General features: G+C 38.3%; 1 protein-coding gene across 1 annotated transcript; it reads right to left on the reverse strand.

The window, feature by feature from the left end:
• Window positions 1-763: 763 nt before the first annotated feature.
• On the reverse strand, window positions 764-20,757 carry OPN4 (opsin 4). Its single transcript, XM_059477281.1, has 12 exons — window positions 20,731-20,757; window positions 13,956-14,098; window positions 11,918-12,051; window positions 10,541-10,744; window positions 8,464-8,635; window positions 7,438-7,602; window positions 5,698-5,805; window positions 4,376-4,556; window positions 2,700-2,846; window positions 2,118-2,186; window positions 1,642-1,677; window positions 764-955 (listed from the first exon to the last, which is right to left on the reverse strand). The coding sequence occupies exons 1-12, from the start codon at window positions 20,755-20,757 to the stop codon at window positions 764-766; spliced, it is 1,578 nt and encodes a 525-aa protein (XP_059333264.1).
• Window positions 20,758-20,981: the final 224 nt, after the last annotated feature.

The following is a 20,981-nucleotide window of genomic DNA, read 5'->3' on the forward strand; positions in this document are numbered from 1 at the left end:
GAAAGTCAGAAGGAATTTCATAATAATCTCCTATAGCTTTGTGGAAGTTAGCTGAGAATGGGTTAAAATAATCTCTTAAGCCACTGTTGGAAAAGAAGCTAATTATGGAAAGGACCATAGTCTTTTCCTCAAGTGTTACTCCTTTCTCTTTCCCTGTCTCAGAATTAAAATAAAGACATGAGACTTTAAATTACTGCTAAAGTGCATTGCCTTTCATTGGATTGTAGAAGAAAATGTGAGAAAATGTGTCATTAATGAGAGAAGGGGGCACTGACTGTGTAATTAAGTTTACATTTGGTTGAGCAACTTTACAATAATGAAGAAACCATCATCAGGAAGTAATGTACATTTCCCCCCACATTTCTCAGCTTTAGCTCTGTAATAGCTTTGAAGTTAATACACCAAGTGAACAAAGCCAGTTTTGAATATTATACTTTCCTCTCAGGTTAATCCTAGGAGGTTTCTAGGCAAGGTCTGTGCAGTGGTGGGAACGTATGTGAGCAGAGTACAATCCAAATGAAAATTTTTTTGTGAGCTGCATAAAGAAGAAGTATTAAAATTACATTGTGTCTCAGATCAAGATCTGATCCACTGGAGAGAGTTCTGATGCTGGAAAGATCACTCCTCATATTTTTATCCTTGCTTGTCTTGTGCTGTGTCTTTGTAGGAGCATTTCAGACCAATCTAGGAAGGTATTCTGGATTCAGCCAGTCCACAGCTGTTCCAGAGCTGTTGGCTAAGGTGATGTTCTTGCACCACTCACTTAACTGCTGGACTTCTTGTTCTGCTTGTGACTGCTGGATTTAGGGTGCAGGAAACCAGAGTTGTATGTAGAAGGCAGCTCTGCTCCTTGGACACTGCTGCATGTTATTGTAATACTGGGTATCTTGACTGAAGATGCTCCCTGGTGAGACTCTCCTTTTCTTTGTCCAATACTGTTCAGGCTCACCCTTTTCTAAAGGATGCAAAGATTTACAAGAAATGGACAACACAAGCATCTACAAAGAGATCCCATTGAATGATCTATTAAAAATGACATATATTTAGCACTTTGCTACTCCCCATGGCTGACTGAAAATCAAACTTAAATGATGGAGGGAAAAGTAGATCTGAACATTATTTTAATATTTCATGAATAACTTAAGAAAAAAAACCCCACCTGTTAAACAAGCTAATGTACTAAAGGATTAAAGACTTTGCATTTGCTACTTAATGCTGGTCTACTTTGAAGAAGGACCAGGCTAATGACAGCACATTCAACTATGAACAGAAAGACTGTGAATATGCTCAGACAGCCTATGAATTCAATCAGGTGAAGAGTCTTTCTATAAAGAGGAACTACTTAGGGTCATTGGGCAAGAGGTAATGTAAAATATAGTGTTAACAGCATGGGTAAGTTGAAGGGGGAAGCAAACTACATAATGAGTTAAAAATTGAGGGAAAGATTAACTAGCATTTTTTTTACAGTAAGCAGCATTACTTCCATGTCTGCTGAGAATTAAGGCAAGTTGATTCACTTGTGAGAGATGTCAGATATTTTTACCCATATGCTGTAGCTGTGTTAGATGAAGAAGAAACAGACACTAATACAACAAACAACATCCTACTGAATAGGTGACATGGCATATTTCAAAAACTGACCTTGATTTCCTCCAAGCTGCATGTTTTAGATGTTTGCTGCAACCCAAAACAGAGAACATTAAATAGTTAACTACATCACTTTGTACAGCAGTTCTTGCCACAGGACTAAGGCTGTCTCAGAGGTATGAGCCATCAGAATGGCTGTCTCAGCTTAGCATATACACCATTAATATAAAGATGGCACAGAGTTAATGCTTCCATGCTCCATGAAGGAAATCACAGACCTCATTATAGGACGTACTAAATTCAAGAAAATATTTGGATTCCTTGAAGAAGCTGAACTTCAGAAGAATCCTGTAATACCTATGTTCAACTTCTGCTCAGTTTCAGCAGTGGTCTACGCTTTGTGGTCATGTTTTCTGCGTTGTTCTGGGAATATTGTGTAATTTTTGCATCTCAAAAACAACCTAATTTGTGCTCAGGGACTGGGATTGTCATTAGTTTTTGTTGCCAAATATTAAAATAGCAGTTCTTACAGTAGGTGTAGTCATGTACTCTGTGGCATTCAGTTCCACCATCAATATGTCATCAGCATCTACAGCTGTCTGAAAAATGAACACAGATAAAACAGATGTAAATGGCATAAAGGTATGTCACAATGTAAGACATATGCAAAATGCATAGTGGAAAAAAAGAAGACAGCAAAGGACTGACTGAAAAGCAGTGATATATTAAAGATAGCCTTGTTTTTTACATCTTACCATATTTGTTCATTTGCTAACAAATGGTGGGACAACCAAGATCAATCAAGTAATTTGGACAGCAAAAGACAAATATTACTAAATACACACTTAAAACCAAACACAAGACAACTCTCCATTCAGATTTTAAGTTCTCTAAAACAGCAGCAGAAATGCAATGAAGACAGCTGAATAATGAACCAGGGTGGGAATAAAAAGCTGATGACCTTTTACAGCCTGTAAGTCATTATTCATTGTGTTAACTCATAGGTTATCCGCATCTTCTTGGCAGGAACCTTCATGATTAATTATGGTACAATGTGCAGATTTTTTAACTTGTCAGTTGTTAGAGAATTTAGGTATTACACAGTCTATTACCTTCCCACAATTCCCAGAATCCTGGCTTGTCAGTTTGGCTCTTATGTCACTATTCTGAGTTGTGTCTTTATCTGTTTCGTAGGAAATTTGTCTTCTGGCAAGTCTGGAGAACATACTTGGAGTATCAGTTTCTGTTTCAGTACAGCCCTAAAATTAATACAGCAAAAACATTTACTCTAGGTCCTTTAGACTTTCATTCAGTTTGCCCCAGACAAACCTAGAGAGAAATCATAAAAGAGACAGGCATTGTATAAAAGACATTTCACAAAAATTCTGCCATATATAATTTCATAAAAGTCTGCTTATAAGAAGTACAAATAAAACTATCAACTCTTTTGCATCTAAAATTCAGCTTACTTTTTTTTTCTTCCACAGGGTGCACTGCAAAATTTGAAAGAAAATAGTGTTTTGTTACAATCTATTGTTGAAACTTCTCTGATGCATCTTGTAGCTCCAAGGAGACAGTGTTGCCACAGTACTGCCCACTTAGGAAGCACAGGTGTTTGGAGGAATTAGGGCCAAAGTTTCCAAAGTGGCTTGAGTAGAAGCAGAAACAAATAGAAGGAGATGTCTCAGGACTGCAGAATCAGTGCTTTATAAATATTTTTTTCAGTAAGGAGTCCTGGGTTTATAAACTTTGTTCCAATTAATGGGAAAACAAAGCCATGTTACTGAGGGAGTCTGTTGTTTTTTTAACAATCAAGATTTGCAGTGTAAGCGATTCAATATAAAGACGTTCCTTTTCTATTAGCCAGTTTTAAAACCATCCACCTGACTAGAGGCTACCAGCCAGAAGTATTTCATTTTGATTGGACTGAGAAGTCAAAAGAACAGAGAGGGCAAAGAAATTGAAATGTCACTGTTAAAAACAACTGTCAGAATTCAGCGCTTGGCTGGACTAGATACAATTATTATCCTGACTGTGAAAAAGAACTGCCAAGAAATTTTTTTCTTTTCAGTTATTTGGAAGTTTAGTTTGAAATTACTGCAATGAACAAACTGATATGCCTATTTAGTTAGCAATATAACTTTGAGTTGCAGAGGGGAGCCTGGATGCCAAGTACTTGCCCTGTTTTCAGCTGCTGTGTAAAACAGTTGTTTCCACTTAGATTGGCAGCAGCAAGCTGTTGAGGTCTTCTGTGAGAAAGATTCTGTAATGGATTTACTGATTTGTCTAAATCTGATGATTAATATGTTTCCAAATACATCTCATTTTCAGAAAGCAGTATCTATTTCATTACAACCTTGCTTTTACTAGAGAACTAAAAGCAGTTTCTTTTTTCTGCATCCAGACTGCAGATCTGTGGTGAGACAAGCACAACTTAAAAGTATGATCAGACTTTCAACTGAGCTCTATGCTGCCTTTATTGTTACTTATAGGTAAGGCTTTATAAAGCCTTACCTATCAGTAACACCTTCCTTTCTAAAATTCCTGTTGTTCCATCTTTCCACTCTTCCTGCAGTGTCACCAACCATCAAGAAGAAAATTATCTACATTCTGCTTTTATACTTAGCCTTCTGTCTTTAATTTTGCTTTGTCCCTCCACTTTCTCTGGAGTTTTTATAACAAGCACCATAATTCATTTCATTGAAAGAATCTACCACTTGGAAGGACTCTATATGAAGATGAATTGCTTTGCAATTAAAAATGGGTGTATGGGAAGTGTCTCCCTTACTGATTCACTGTCAGAGAGAGAAGACAGTCTCCTTTTTCCTTTCTGCAGCCCACTTGTCTCAGAAGACTGGCTGGTTATGGTCGCTCGTCTGGAGGAGTGGTAACTGCTGGAGGACCGTGAGTCTTTAGGAGAAACTCTCAGTAGGGGTCCAAGGCAAGGAACATATGTTGCAATGGCTCTTCTAATGGATAAGAGGTAGAACCAGTCAAATTTTTTTTTTCTGTCAGCACAAAAATTCAATCATCATAAACAATGCATTTATTCAGAGAGATGAACTAATGCTGCATGGACTGGAAAATTACTGGGTACAAAAAGAGTTTTCCAGATACCAGATATCTCATATAGAATCACCCTGCAAGATCACTTATTCACAGTGTTTGCAGAACTCAAATTTATTGCTTGGCAGGGATAAGGGCATTAAAATATAACTTTGGAACTGAAGGGAGCTATTAAAACAAGGTTTTATCTGCTTTCAGCTTAATCAGGGCAAAAATAAAATTGTGTCCCTTTAAACTGAACCTCGCAGAAGTACTACATAATGAATTATTTTAATCTTCCCCTAAGCAGCTATTCTAGCTCCTCTTACACATCTGTTTGCTGGCTATCTGTAGAGTTGTACAGAATGTGCATTTATATTACTGTATTACTTTGCTCATATGAAGTGTTGGAAAACTCTGGCCTAGCTTTCCTGTTCCTTCCCCACAAAGATGTTCCTGCCCACCTCTTCTCTGTTGAGCTCCTCAGTAGGTCTTTGTAGGTGGTGAAACAACAGCCTGTCTGTGGCATCGCTGCCATCTGTCAAATCTCACTGCCTGCATCTGAACTTGGAGTGGCAGTAACCCTTCATTTTAGCTGTCAGAGGAAATACTACCTGAAATTTGAAAGCCTTGAGAAACATGAGGAGGATTCACAAAACAGGGAAGAAGTGGTTTGGCTCACTGTATTGCCTCTCTCACTGGCCTGGTTAATGTAACAAAGTGCTATTTGCAACTCTGCCCTATGTCTGCTTCTCATGAAGACAGTTAAAAATCTGTGGTGCTTTCCTTTGAGATGGAAAGGTTTCCATCTTTTATCATGCAATAGGTAAATACAGATCAGTATCCATAAGCATCTCTAACTACCATCTGCTCAGGAGTTTGTTCCAAGTGCAAATTCCACTGACATTTCTGTGGCATTGAGGAGTATTCCTGGGGAGGGCAAGGCTGTCCTACAGAGTTAAAATGAGCAGGTGAAGGAGAGTTCAGGTACTAGACCTAAAAGTGACAAATTTACTCTTAGATTTTCTTTGCTATATTAAACATAGCTTGTAAGAGTGAACTTACCTGTATTTGGGATGAGTGATGGCATAAATGATGGGGTTATGGATGACAGAAGCTTTGGCAATCACAGCTGGTATGGAGTTCATGAAGGGTGTTAGGACGTGGGAATACCTAGAGTAATGCAAACACATCATCTATTTACTGCCGAGTTCTGCATTGTCTATGCAGTTATACAGTGGCAAGACAGGCTTTAAGGCTCTAAAGAGAGTTAAAGAGGAGTTCTGTACCAAAACAGTGTGAGAACAAATTCTACATCATTTGCCTGTAAAGAGCAACATCAGTCTAACTGGATTTCTGGAGGCTTCTCTGATAGTACTTCACTACTATAACTCAGGATTGTGGTAATTCCCATGTTGTTTAACCTAGGGACAATGTCAGCCTTTTAAAAGGCCTTACCATCCTGGTGAGGAAGTTTCTCATCATACTATGGGAATATATATGCTCTGTGATGAGGTGGAAATGGTTTGCCAATTGCAGTATAAGAACCATTTTGTCAGCTGCCTGTTGAGATGCCATTTCACCTCCTAAGGCTTTTCCCTGACAAGGATAAGGATGTTCTCTGTGTGCAATATTTAACATGGTTTCTCCTGATCATTCTTTAAACATTGATTAGAGGTATAAATCTTCACATATTCTGGATAACATACAGTGTGACCTTACTGGAATGGAGATTTTGACCCTGAGCTGAGACAATTCTTTGGTAAGGTTTATGGACACTGCAGCTAACAGAAACAAATAGTGGCAAAGCCTTCTGTTTAAGCTAATAATGCCTGTGTTTAAACTAATAATTCCCAGAAAATGCAACCTGTAGACCAAAAATATTAGTGAGCATGACTGTGTGCTAGCTCACTATTCTGCATTCAAAATATTTTCTAAAGGAATTAAGGGTCTTCCTTCCTTTTTCATATGTTGTTGCTCTGTCAGATGAATTGTCTTTAGTCCAAGACTATAACCACAGACTCCATGTCTGCCTCCCATATGTAGCATGCTGAAAGATTTTATCTGAGTCTCTTGCAATAAAATTTCACAGAAGACATCCAGGCTTGCTTATTAACCTGAAAAATCCCAGTAGGATTGCCTAAAAGACATAGCACAGAAATGGAAAAAATCTGTGTGAAGCTATGTTGCTCCCAAGCTACCTTTATAAGGAAAATTCAAAAGTGCTAATTTCTAACATACTGCAGAATTACAGAATCGTTCATTTGTTCAGATTTTTGAGAGTGTGAGACATGGAGCAGAAGTCAAGTTCAGCAGGAATTTGATCCTTCTAAGGCAGATGCTGAATTGTATGCAACAGCGCAACAGTTCTACATAGGGGTTTGCTGTAACACAAAAAAATGAATATACTTTTGTAGATTAAAGAAGTAGGGGGGGGGAAAAAAGAGAATCAGCCCCTGGGAGGATCTTTTTGGAGTGCTTTACTTAGCATTTTGGTGCTAAATAAAGTTCAGATAGTTCAAATATCCCAGCATAGAGAATGCATTCAGAAATCTTCAGCATGGCAGTTTGTTCCTAGTAATAATAATCTTGTTTTCTTTCTCTTTCATTTTCTTAAAGTCAAACTAAGGAAAAAAATCAGTCAGCATGTGCCCCATTGGTTAAATATCACTCCTAAATATTTGAATGTTTTGGACATGCTTCAGAGGTCAAACGTGACAAGTAGTTTTGACTTTCATCTGTCTTTTACAGTTTCACATCTTTTGCTTTCACGGAATATTGCTTTGCTGATACATTTATAATTACCCAGCAAAAGCTACCAGAGCAACAACAGAGTATGGTGACCAGGAAATGACAAAAAACAAGATGACGATCAGTGCAATTTTGGCCATCTTCCACTCATTTTTCATCCTCTGATACTGTTTCTGGAACTCTCTATTCCCACGTTTGCATCCAAATGTCTGAATAGATCTAGGGAAAATAAACATAGAACAGCAAAAAACAAAGGTAGGGAAGTGAGCAAATAGCTTCATGAAGTGGGACAACAACTACTCTTCTGCTACTTTAGGCTAAAACTCATGCACTTTTATTGCACATGAATGCAAGTACTGACCCATGCTTCCCAATGTGATGCACTTCAGTTGCACTCATCAATGGCAAAAGCCACATGTACTTTAATGAAGAAAAAGTAGCAGAAAACTACCAAAAGATTTTCCACATAAAGCAGGTATTCAATCCAATTGAATTATGCTGAGTTGAAGACACTTAGAGGAATCTTTGCTTCCCTGGGTCTGTTTTGCTACCTTGTTGTCACTTTGAACTTCTGAGCTAAGTGATCAGATCTATGAGATGGGATCTATGGGACTGGTACCCACAGATCACACATAGAGTGGGAGGCTGCCCTTTATGTTTAAAGCAATAGCTTTTTGTTTCAGAGTCCTGCTATTAAATCTTTAATCTCCTTTTTTATTTAAATTTATAGTTCACTTCCATCTATTTTTCTGTGAAATAGTTATTGATACACTGTCATTAGGTGTTTCTGAGAGCCCTTTTGTTTTTATTCTGGTTGGTTAATTTCTGTACTCTTTCCCATGTCATTAGATAATACACTGATAAGCTCAGGCCTCAATTCAAGAATAGCCCTTCTAAGAATCATGTCTTACCCTGTTGTCTATTAACCGAATTCTTGTTTGGTTTTCTGTTTCAGTTGTGCTTACAAAATAAATGTGAGGAACTAGTCCAAATTTTCTTCTGTTCTTTTTTTCTTTGTTTTAAGAAAACAAACAGTCACTTAAGCACAAGGATAAAAATTTAGGGCTGTTGGCTACTTACTTGTTGGCCTTCTTGATAGCCTCAAAGATAGAGACATAGCTGTATATGATAGCAATCAAAGGAATGAAAAAGACAAAGCAGAAAAGCAGCATCGTGTAGGCACGGACTGATGGTGTGAAAGTCATGTAGTCCCAGGAGCAGGAAGTCAGCAAACCCTCAGGAACATATGCACCTAGAAAGGAAGATGGGAGAAGTTATAAACCATGAAGTGAATGTTATTCTGAGTGCAGAAGCTGGAGAAGATACTCAGAATAACATGGGATTTAGTCCTAGTCTCTGAAAGGGAAGAAGGGTTTACAAGGATAAACAATTCTTAATGTAAAGAACTTTTATATTTTCTTTTGTTTCCCTATTGTATTTATGCTTAACAGTCTAAGGCTTCAGAAAACTGAGTAATTTTGCTTCAGTCTTGAATATTGTTTAAAACTCATCATAGTAAAATGGATCTCTTCCAATACTTATTTGGGTCTGGGACCAGACCTGCATTGTTTTTAAATATCTCCATTTCCTATTAAATTGCTTTCTTTCTAAGGAGTCAAACCAATTGCTCTAGGTATCACTTTTCTAAGCATGTGCAGATATGAGAAATTTACTGGGCAAAAGAGAAAGATTTAGTGTGTAGACCAAATAATTTTGTCATGAAGTAAAGCTAAGGAGAAGTAAAAAAAACCAAAAACAAAACAAAAAACCCCAACAAACAAACAAATAACCCCCCCGCCCAAAAAAAACCACCCCACCTCAAAACGCACCTAATGTTTTGCTTGAAATAAAATGTATTATCTTTAAAGGAATGGTTTCAAACTGTTAAGTAAATAAGTTGGCAATAGCAATGTTTTTCTACTTTGAAATTTTCATTTTAACTGTTTACGCTGATATTTTTCTGTTCCACTCTTAAAAATATTCCACCAGATGTTCTCAAATGCATCTAATTACAGTGTGAGAGTTCATACTGTGGGCACTATTACAATCTAATTACAAGATAATAACACCCTTCAAGCAATTATTCCACCTTCGTCAACTGAAAGTCTATAATCTAAGGCTATATTGTCATTTTGTTATTCTAACAGCTTCTCACTCAACTAAAGACTGCTTCTGTCAGTATTGCAGTTTGCCTGCTTAAGCATGCTTCATGTTTAGGGGGACCAGAATGGCAATAATATGACAATAACAAAACTCTGCTGAAATTCTGCTCAGTACCTGAGTTGGTTGTTGCATCCTTTACTAGTCAAACATGTCTATGTTCTCACCTCAGTTGGCAGACACATTCTGGAATTAAGGAGCATAATGGTAGGTTGAGGTTTTGAGTGATGAATTCATTCTAACTTAGTGACTGCAACTGGTTACTCTCAGGAAATAAACTAAATAGTAGTGAAGCAGATTGCAGTGAGGAAGAATAATAGAAACTTGCTTTGTCACAAATTGCAATGATCAAGGTTCTGTATGAATGTTCCAATTCCCATGTGTAACATTCACATTTACAAAAGCATTTTACTTACTACTAAATGCCATGCTTATTGGAAGCCAGCGACAACACCAGTGAGTGAATGGAGAATGTGGGCAACACCAAGAGCAATTTGTCCATCAAAAACACAGTCAAGATTTACTGAAAATCTCCTGGCACAAATGCTCAGACTCTTTTGTGAATGAAAAGAATTAGATTGACACTGCTGTCTTAGCACTGTTGGGGAGGAAAACTCATCAGAAATAACACAAATACATTTATTTAACTTATAATAAATTTATATATTGTTAAATTTGATTCAATGGAAGTAGACATGGGATAACAAGCAGGCACATTCTTAATAAATTTTGGGCATGAATTTATCTACTGTCCTTTATGGAGCAAGTAATGTGCTTAAGGAGAAGTGCCACTGTCATATAATATACTGTAATGCCCACTGCATTCTTTTCTTTTGATTAGAGACCTTCAATTTCAACATGTATTTCATCTCTTTTTTTTTCAAATTGGTCTACTCAAGCCACATATGTGAGCTATTCATTCAACCCACTTCTGTACCTTTAACTGGTCTTTAATCCAAGACTATGAGGGCAAAAAGTTTTATTCCAATTCACTTACTCCATCCAAAGAAGGGTGGGAGACTCCAAGCCAAAGAGTACAGCCAGACTCCTACCAGGATTATTAGGGCCTTCTTCTTTGACGTCACTCCAACAGAAGCCAGAGGTTTAGTGATGACAAAATATCTGTCCAAGGCTATCACCATCAAAGTGATCATAGATGTAATGCCAAAAAGAGCTCCGCAGAAGGCATACAGCTCACAGCCTTGCAATGAAGATGACAGAAGTAGCAGTGAAATTAATTTACCCATGCTAATTATTTCTAGGAGAGTTCAAGTCTGTGTTTCTAATGAACTAATGTCTTCTGGAATTTGTAAAGCAGTGAAAGTTGAGTTTTCCTGCAGTTATAATTCTACTTCAAAGCTGCTGTCTGTCTTGCTAATTACATTATCCATAGAGATAAACTTCACAGATTTTGTTTGCTTCAATTGCCGGAGACAGTGATACTTAACATATTTTCACTCATTGATTTCTGGTGTTTCTAGTGGGATAATTTCAGCAGTCCATTAATATCTCATTTAACTCCAGTTTTACTGCAGGTCCCATAGAGCAGCTGTTTTGCTTCACAGTGGGACATAGTTACTGTGGTACTGTTCATATCTCAAGGGCAGCAAAGCTGAAGTAAATATGAATACATTAATGAGTAATTTAGCTGAAGTAAATATTCAGACTATGAATGCATGAATGAGTGATTTTAATTGTTCAAACAACCTAATTATTAAAAGCAGTGGTTTGGATTAGTTTTAGGCTGTATGCAAATGAGCACTTAATGGAAGTAAAATAAAAATATGCTTTTGGTCATCAGAGATCAAAATAGCAATTTTACTTCTGTGAGTTTCCTTTCTGTCAGTACTTGTTCAAGAGGCAAAGACTAGTCTTCCTCTTACCACAGTTATATTGGAAGAATGAAAGCACCTTCATTCCACATTTTCTTACTACACAGAAAGTGTAAAACTTCTGTTGTGAAAAATCAGATTGTCCAGGCTTTCTTGCCTCAGCATGCCAGGTGCAAGTCCCAGAGCAGGTTATTTAAAAGGGCTTTTAAGCTGGTGTGCTGAGGGGGAGTGCTTCTTTGTCAGAGGACTCTGACAGTAACTAAGTCATGAGGTGATTGGGGAAGAGCGCTGGCAAGAAGATTAGTGCTGTGCCTCATGTTGCCAAGTGATGCCTTTGCATCTGTCTCATTAATGTAATTTTCCTCTCATGATAGCAGTGTATTTATTACACACAGACACAAGTATTCAAAGAAATGTTTGTGACAACACTGAAACAATGTTGGGAAATGTTCTCAATATTGCAAGAGTACCTGAGGGTAAATAGATGAACTGCCACTAGGGTAAGAACAAACAGTGAAATCTTAGAAAGAATATATACAAACCTTTCTCACCAAAAATCCAGTGTTTGTAGAGGCTGCTGGTGAAAAAAACTGGAGACTGTGTAATGGACATCAGGAAGTCACTAATAGCTAGATTGATGATGAGTATGTTGGCTGGAGTCTGAAGGCTCCTACTCCTACAGAGATCAGAAGAAATGTTGCTAAACACTGCTGCACTGTTAATTATGCTGTTACTCCTTCCTGTGAGCTCACAAATCCCAAGCAACACTCCATGGTAAGCTAAAGCAGAGTGCTTCTTGTTTCTCTCATGAGGGAACACAAGCAAGGGCCAGTTTTACACCCTTATGCTCCTGTGCATTTTACAGGATTGCTTTGATAACCAGCTCAGTGATGGGGATAAATCACACTGTTCTTTCAATATTCTAACCAGTGTCCTGCATGTCCATGATTAGCAGGAAGTTGGAGTTGGTGTACAATATGGATGTCTGGATCTGGGCTGTGTTAAGCAAGGGACATGCATTTTCCACTGCTGGCAAGATCAACAGTGGCTTCCTAATACAGGGATTAAGCAAACTCACTATGAACCACCTCAAGCCCTTTGCTTTACATCAGTTTTTCTCTTAGACACTCATTTCACTTGCCCAGACTCTGTCTTTAAAGGAGCAATAAGCAGCCTTCAGTGTGTTCTGCCTGCTTTTGTTATTCATAATATTAAAGTACTATGCTTTAAAAGGTGCACATAAAAACTCAACCAAGAGCTCTTCACTTTGGGGCTCAGTGTAACTACTTAGCTCCTTTTTCAATTTCAGTCTTAGGCATAATAGAAAAATAGGTGAATAAACTGGTTTTTTGCACTGGTCCAGAACCAATCACTAGGACCACCATCCCCTTTCTGTCAATTTAGGAGCAAGGAGGTATTATTAGTATGTGCTTATCAGTTGTGTGTATTAGTTTGTAGTCTGCAAAGTCACTGAACACATTTCTGTTTCAGGCAGCTGGTCTCTTATGGTTTGTCATTACCTGAGGCTGCTTTGTAAGCACCTAAATGTTTTCTGAATTTTTGATGTAGTCATTACTTTGTTATCAGTATCCCTTTCTGTCTTCATATCACCTTCAAATGAAGACAAGCTGTGTCCTGAAGTGGAAGTGCCATAACTGGATTTCCTGTATGGGACCATCCAAAGAGCTAAGCTGGCTCATGTACTTCATCCTCACACATCTGATCTGCATGCCAACACCTTTTCTCTTCTTAAGGCCACTGCCATTCTCAGTTAAGTATGCCATTCTACTCTGAATGAATGTGCTGAAGCCCACTGGCAATAAATACAGGTTTGAGACCAAGACAGCTTCCATCTACACTCCAGTGATCTAAGTTAACACAGCCAAATGATCCTATAATTCGTTGCTGTTATTTTGGTTTATTACATTTGTGCCTAAAGACTAATCATATAGTAGAAGTTCACTGGCTTTAACATCATGTCAATGCTGTGCTCCGGTGTGATAAATCAGACACAGAATGAGGGGTGAACAGGAATGGTGAGCATATGACATTGTTGTCAGAGATCCAATTTCCCTCAGACAGAAAAGTTGGAATGTGGTTTTAGTTAAAAGGAAACAAGCCAAATGTTGGAAAATGTGAAAAAATGAGACATGGCCACTAATGAACAGTGGGGGGAAGAAAGAAATGGATTAATAAGAAACAGGAGGAAAGAAACATCTAAAATAGAACAGATTTGTGAGGTACAGAGGTGCAAACCAGTACATCAGTTCAATGCAGACGCAGTTAGCCAGTAGAAAAAAATTCACTGTAACATTTCTGCTTTGGCTGTATTTCTATAGCTTGGAATATCTGGGTGGCTCTTTGCAATTTTGCTAACAATTTTGCTATGGCTGTGGTTAATGGGAAGAAATCAGAGGGAAATTGCAAGTTGCCACTCTCTTCCTCCAGCGTTGTCTCTTGTGCATTTTACACTGCCAGTCAAGAAGTCTGACAATATTCCTGGACTGTGTTTGCAGCACACAGGATACAGCTCAAGTTCATACATTTGAATATTTAAAAAGACATTCAAAAGAAAGTTACCTGCAGAAAGCATAGAAGACCAGGAAATTACCCAGAGTTCCTGTAATCCCCACTATAAGGATGACAACTCCAATTGTATAATGGGCATGATCTGGGACATCCACTGTGGGAAAGGCACGAGGAACATCTTGCACTGTCATCTTCTGTGGAGCAAATAAGAGGTCTTAGGTATATTGCCAAACTTTTCTGAACAAGCTGGCATGTGCTTGTCTAGAAGGGAAAATGGTCAAGAATGCAAAAAGGCAACAAGCAAAAAAAAGTCAGAATAAATTCAAATTCCATCTACTGTTGAATATTTTTGGGGCATAAATATGCCATCAGCACTGCAAAGGGCAAAGGTTGTATACTTACTGTCAATTTAGAATTTTGGGGAAGAAAAGCAACATATTCTCTCCCAAAAGAAAAATAAGGATCTGAAGGAGAAAAAGAGACAGGAAGGGACCTGTCTCTTTTTACATCTGATATCAGGTAATGCAGTATTTAACAAGAAGTAAGCTTCCTACAGATTTAATTTCAGGAAAGTTTCTGTACCTGTGAAGTACAATTTCAGTTGTCCTCTGAAATCATGGGCTAGACTTCTCTAAGTAAGTAGAAATGTTCTATTGATAAATAGGCATTTAGGCCTTTGCAGTATGGCCACTTCATTTTTCCCACTGAATAACAGTGCAGTTTGAGCTGCCCTCAAGAGCTGATTACCAAAAGCCTGGCAGCTTGAACAAGAGTCTTTTGGAAACTAAATTAAGGATCAGAAAGACTAAACCACAAATCCTTTCTACCTTATGCCTGGTTTCCACACCAGTTTTGCTTTTGGTCTGCCTGAATCAAGGTATTTTGCTCTCTGGGAAGTATTTCATAAACCACTTGATTGCAACATTTGTGTCTTAAGCAGTTAATAACTCACAGCAGAATTCAGCAGCCAAGTCTGAAGATTTCAGTATTGGAAATGGGTATTTTTGGGCAATAGAGGTGGACATTACTTCTGAATATATCTGTGAGATCAGGCTGAGGTTATTACAGGCAGTGTGGATTTAAAACCAGTGTGCCAGTAGCAAGAGGTGAACCCCAGGAGTGCCTGGAATTTTGGATGAGATTGCTTTGTGTGCTGAAGATCTGCCCACAGCAATCCTCAACCACCAGAGCACACTCCCTGGGTTTCTACATTAGCAGCAATGAAATGCTGGACAAATACTCTGATCTTAGAGAAAGGAAATGTAGTTCTGGCTGTTACTGTAATTGGAGCAAAATGTTAAGTTTGATACACTAACTGAATGACAGTATCACAGCATTTATGGTTCAGGTTGCTGCAGCAAAGTGGAAGTTGGCATAACATCATTAACATCAATGGGCATTTTGCCCAGCTAGAAATTGCTGTGCTCAACATGCTGCCAGTAAACTAACTAACAAAAATAATCCCATACTAACAGAAAGTGGATAGGGAGAGTCTGAGATAAAACTCTTTCAAGTAAATAAGATCAGGTGTTCTTTGGTTTGGGTTGGTTTTATTTCTCCTTAGTCTTGTGGCTAGAATGTTTTTAAACAGCTGTTCTGCAGTAAGTTAATTATGATTATTAGTGGAATGGAGATTTCTGAATGGAGATTTTTCTTGCTTTTTTCCCTGTAGCTATCCATTTAATCAGAACTAGATCAATGTAATAGAAATGAAGCAACTAAAGGAGCTTGTTTTGGCTACGAAGAATAGATTAAAGTGGCTTTAATGTGAATTAAATTTGTGGGGCACTAAGGACAAGGAAAAATTTGAAAGATAAATATAAATACACAGAAATCGCAAGAGAGGCAAAATTAGTTAAGGGAAAATAGAAGACTTTAAAATCACTTATTCATTAATGAATCAAGTTCAGAGTCAATACAAGTGTCAAGTCTGAGAAAAAATAAAAGAATAATATTTATACTGGAGCAGTGCTAGGGCATAAATTATAAAACTACATATATGATCAGGAAAAGGTGTGTGGCAAAAGGAATAAATTTGCATTTTAGTGTGGACTTCATGTATGCCTTGGATTTTTACAGAGGATACAACTCTGCTGTTCGCTAAGAGATAAAAATCAATTATTTTTTAAAAAGTAGTTTCACTCTTTTCACTGGAAATACAATTACTATTTTTACATCAAAGGTACTAGCTGATCAAGAAGGCATTAGATCAGGCCTAAGCACTTCAAATCCATCATTAAGTTGCATACATACACACAGCTTCCATAGTAGAAGACAAAAAGATGTGCCTGTATCAAGTTCAGCCCTATGTCTTCTGCAGGAATCAAAAGAAAGAACAGGGAGAAAAAGATAGTGCTTGAGAAAATCAGGTCAGCAGGATAATCAAGAAATCAGATAATTCCCAAAGCCTTTCTCTATTTAGTTTCTCCAGTGCATTAGCCCTGTTTATTCTGTCTTCTATTATCATCACACAGTACAAGTACTTGGTTGTCAGGGGAGAATAAAAATCCTCCTGTTGCAATCCATATTGTAGCACTTGTCCTTTGAGAATACTCTGAACAGCTACTTCAGTTGCAGTGATAATACACAGCACTGTTACCTTGCATGTTTTCTGTTCAGCCTTCTTTCTATAAACACCTCATAATGAAGGTATTTGGACTGGGACTTGCACTATTTAACATTTTGTTGGCAATATGGACAGTAGGATTGAGGGCACTCTCAGCAGCTTTGCTGATGACACCCAGCTGTGTGGTGCAGTCAGCATGCTGGAGGGAAGAGATCCCATCCTGGAGAGGGGCCTGGACAGGCTTGGGAGGTCCCACCATGCAGTACTCATGACCTTCAACAAGGCCATGTCCTCCATGTGGGTCAGGACAATCCCAAGCACAAAAACAGGCTGGGTGAAAAAGGGATGGGGAGCAGCCCTGGGGAGAGGGTCTTGGGGTGTTCATAGGATCACAGAATGGTTTAGGTCAGAAGGGACCTTAAAGATCCTTTAGTTCCAACACCCCTGCCATGGGCAGGGACACCTTCCACTATCCCAGGTCACTCAGAGCCCCATCCAGCCTGGCCTTGAACACTTCCAGGGATGGGGCATCCACAGCTTCTCTGGGCAATGTGTTCCAGAGCCTCACATCCTCACAGTAAGCAATTTCTTCCTGATATCTAATCCAAACCTACACTCTTTCAGTTTGAGCACATTACCCCCTTGTTCTACCACTATGTCCTTGTAAAATTTCCCCACTGAAATCTCTTCTAGTCCCTTCAGGTACTGGAAGGCTGTTCTATGGTCTCCTCAAAGCTATCTCTTCCCCAGGCTCAACAAATCTAACTATCTCAACCTTTAGTCAAGATTAAAAGCAGGTTTTATAACTTTGTTTAGGTGTGTATGAAAACAGGGCTTTTGCTAGAGCTGTGTTAGAATTTATGTTTTGAATCTCTGAAGGCATATCATTTATTATTTATCTACACTATAGTTTTGCAGAATCAATTTGAGAAGTGCCACACTGGTTCAGACAAGCATCCCTGACAAAACACCAGCCTGCCTTTAGCTAGGGCTGGGCATTTCATAGATACCAAAGGTGCATAATAAACAGTGATGTGGGAATTTAATTTTAAGAAGAGTCTTAATTGGTTTGTATCCTAAAACAGTGTTATTATCCATTGGAAAGGAAAATTTTAGTCCTCCATAAATTTTAATCCTCCATATATAGTTGTAATCCTTTGCTAAATCCTACTCTGTCATTTGCCTCAATAGATGCAGAGTCAAGCTATGGAGTTGCTCTGTGTCAGTGTGTTTCTTTCTGGCAGGTGTAAGTGTGTCCTTGTGGAAGCACTAGAGGGAAGCAGCTAGGTTTAATGAAGTTTACCTTCTTGAAATGCTCACTGTTTTCCCTAAAGAAATATTTGTCTACCACCTCCAGCAAAACAGAATTGTATTTTCAGTTGCCTTGCAGTAAACTTGCCTGAGACTTACAAACTTGGGATGCTTTCTAGGAGTTTGGAGAAAAGCAAATGTTTTATAGATAAGTATGTCTAAATCCTTGCTGCAGCACAATATGGAGCCTCATTATTCTATATTTATGAACTGCTGCCACAGCTGCTTGCAAAGGAGGCAGAATTCTTCCTTGAGGGACAATCTGAGGAACCAGCTTGCTTCTTTAGGAACAGACAGACTAAGGCTTGGTGCAAGCAGAGGAGGATTAAAAATTAAGCAGCCATAGGGCAGATTCATTAAGGCACATAGGGCAGAACTTGTATTTCACTATAAAGTTTGTCAAAATGTTCCAAGACACTCATCTGAGGACAGTTGAAAGGATGAAGGAACTCCTTTACAATCCAAACCAAAACCACGATTCCTAAGTGATTTGTCCAGGTTACAAGGAAGGCGAGATCAGATATTAAACCCAGGAATATTTGATGCCTGTATCTCTTTTGTCTTGGGAATCCATTTATGATACAGTTGCCTAAAGAGAATGTTTTCTAAATAATTATTTCATAATTGATTAAATCAAAAACCCAAATGAACCAAACCAGTTAACTTCTGAATAGCTTCTAGTTGAAGACACCATTTTTGAAAGTCCAACATACATCCCCATAGCATAAGAAAAGTATTTCTGTATAAGTAATAAAAGGACAATATTCCAAGAACAGAATTCAACTATTACTGAGAAAAAACATCTGTTCTTTTTCAGAGTGAGGAAATAAAATCATATCACTTAAGTGCATTCACTTGGAGATGTTTATTTCTGAAGTCCTACTAAAACTAACAGTCATGATGGCAGGAGCAAGGCCATGCCAGCAAATACTCATAGTAAATAAAATCTGATATAGCCCACTCCTCACAGATGCACAATGGCAAGAGTATAAGATCAGGTTTAGTTATAGGTACAGGGAAAAAAGTCCTCATAAGGTCATTTGAACATTTGAACATATTTCAGTTTCTGATTGATTGATTTGTATGACATCAGTTCTACAGGCAGGAGTAGAAAAAACTATGTCAGACATTTTTTTCAGCTACTTCTGCCTGAATATGGCAGAAGGATTGTATCTAATTTGGTGTAAAACAAGACAACAAAAGGGGGAAGAAAAAAGGAGTGTTACATGGTTGCTTTTATGAATTCATCTAACTTCAAACTGTAGGCACTGGTTTTGCAGGAAGAATGTTACAATAGAAGAGAGCCCAGTTCCAAAACACTGCAAGTTTTGGCAGTCCAAAGTAAACTTTGGCAATGTAACAAGTTTCTTTGTTCCTAATTTTCCTACAAGTGCAGGTAAGGAAGCCACTCATTTACACAGTATGACTTACACAACCAGTGATAGTGTTAGGCCTTTTACATTACAACAAATTACATAATTTAGCAAAACTATCTGACCAGAAACACTGTAATTTCCTGGGGTTCCTCATGTAGTGTTTGTACTGGCTACCTACAAGAGGCCTCAAACAACTGATAGCACTTCCTTTCCTTTCCAGGTCCTTTCTGATTTCTGAGCTGGCCTCTGTGGGCACTTGCCCTGTGATGACAGGCAGCACAGAGAGGAGTGTAATCCCCCTCAATTATGGTTTCAGCAGGGTGACGCTAACTGCTAAGCCCTCTTTCCAGTAGACAGCAGGGCTTTCCATAGATGATGCTTGCACTGTTGAGCAATTTGGATAGCAGATTTTGTATCCTGTCTTCCGGATTTAATCTCAGCCACAAGCAGCACACACTGCTTTCACTCCTGAAACTCTCTTAAGCCAGTCTTTGTGTCAAGTTAAAATGCAAAATTTTGGTGATACAGACACTTGACCTAGGGAAAGGGACAGCTAATGAGATTGTTCAGCAGAACATGGAAAAAATCAATTTTTAATTTTCCAGTGTAAATCACCGTATCCCCAGAATCCCTTTCCATTTTGCCATGCACTCTACAGTCCCTTTTCTCCCTCCCTGCTTTGTTCTGCTATCCTTTCTCACATGTTATCCATTTAATTTAGTTTTTGAAGTGCCTTGGCTCAGGACACTTCCTTATTTATTTTTCTGTAATATACTTCAGATATCCAGGTTTTATTAAAAAATGGATTTTAAAAACCTGAAAAATTAGGTTGGTTTGTGTTTTCATGATAAAATTTTAAACAGACTTTAGCAAAAACAGCACATGAACAGAACCTGTAGTCCTACTAATATTCTAAGAGACAAAGCCAGGAAGAGGACTTCTGAACTCCTTTGGTTCAGCCATGTGGGGTGGGATGGAAAAAATTTTTAGCAAACCCAAAAAATTCCATCCTGAAGTGTTATCACAACATATTCTCACTTTCACACTTGCAAGGAAAATGTCTTTCTCTTTAGTATATAAAAACTCAGAAAGAGCTTTGATAGGACTTACCTGAGAAAACCTTCCAAAAAACTTTCTTGGGTAACTGCACCTAACTCTTTTAACATTTACATAAGCACTCCACTGCACTTACAGATTATTACAGAAATGATGGGGATTTCCGCCCTGAATAACAACACAAGGGAGCATTGTGTTTGAACTGCTAAACAGCACTTTAACGTACAAGAGCATCTTGTTTTGATAGTTTGCAACGTATTTGATGCACTTTGCCATTAGACATTCCTGTCTGTCTTCTGCCCACACAACTCTGCTGAAAAACACTGCTTGTGCAGCCCTTTCTACATTAAATAAATAGTTAAAGGAAAAAAAATAGTTTTAAAAGGTTTTGTTATGTCATTATTGCATTACAGCATAAAACATATACATGCTCCCTAACTGTCCATTTACAGTCCTATAAATGCCAGCCTTGCCAGAGATCTACATGCCACAGCTTTGAGTGACAGAAAACACTTACTGTTGGGGCTCTAGGAAGCAGATCCATCCGTGTGTAGGCATTGGCTTCAGAGTCATTCCATGCACTGAGGGACTCCACAGTTCTGGTGCTCTTGGTGTCCTCGGAGGGAAAACAGATCCCCTTCTGATTGGGCTGGTTATTCAGGTGAACAAAATCTAAGCAAAAACCAAGAAAGAAGAGATGTTCTCTGAGTTTATGTCAGCCACTTTACCTTTGTGTGTGTGAAGCAGATTATTGGATTCTTTGGAATG

Source organism: Ammospiza nelsoni, chromosome 8 (assembly GCF_027579445.1).
Source record: "Ammospiza nelsoni isolate bAmmNel1 chromosome 8, bAmmNel1.pri, whole genome shotgun sequence".
Taxonomy (NCBI): domain Eukaryota; kingdom Metazoa; phylum Chordata; class Aves; order Passeriformes; family Passerellidae; genus Ammospiza; species Ammospiza nelsoni.

Excerpts from the sequence above, each read along its gene's own strand:
- OPN4 (XM_059477281.1), bottom strand. The coding sequence starts at position 20,757 with ATGGATCTGCTTCCTAGAGCCCCAACA. Across the intron at positions 2,847-4,375 it reads CTCTCTCTGACAGTGAATCA|GGCTGTACTGAAACAGAAAC; the intron begins GTAAGGGAGACA and ends TATTAATTTTAG. Across the intron at positions 1,678-2,117 it reads AGTACATGACTACACCTACT|CAAACATCTAAAACATGCAG; the intron begins GTAAGAACTGCT and ends TTTGGGTTGCAG.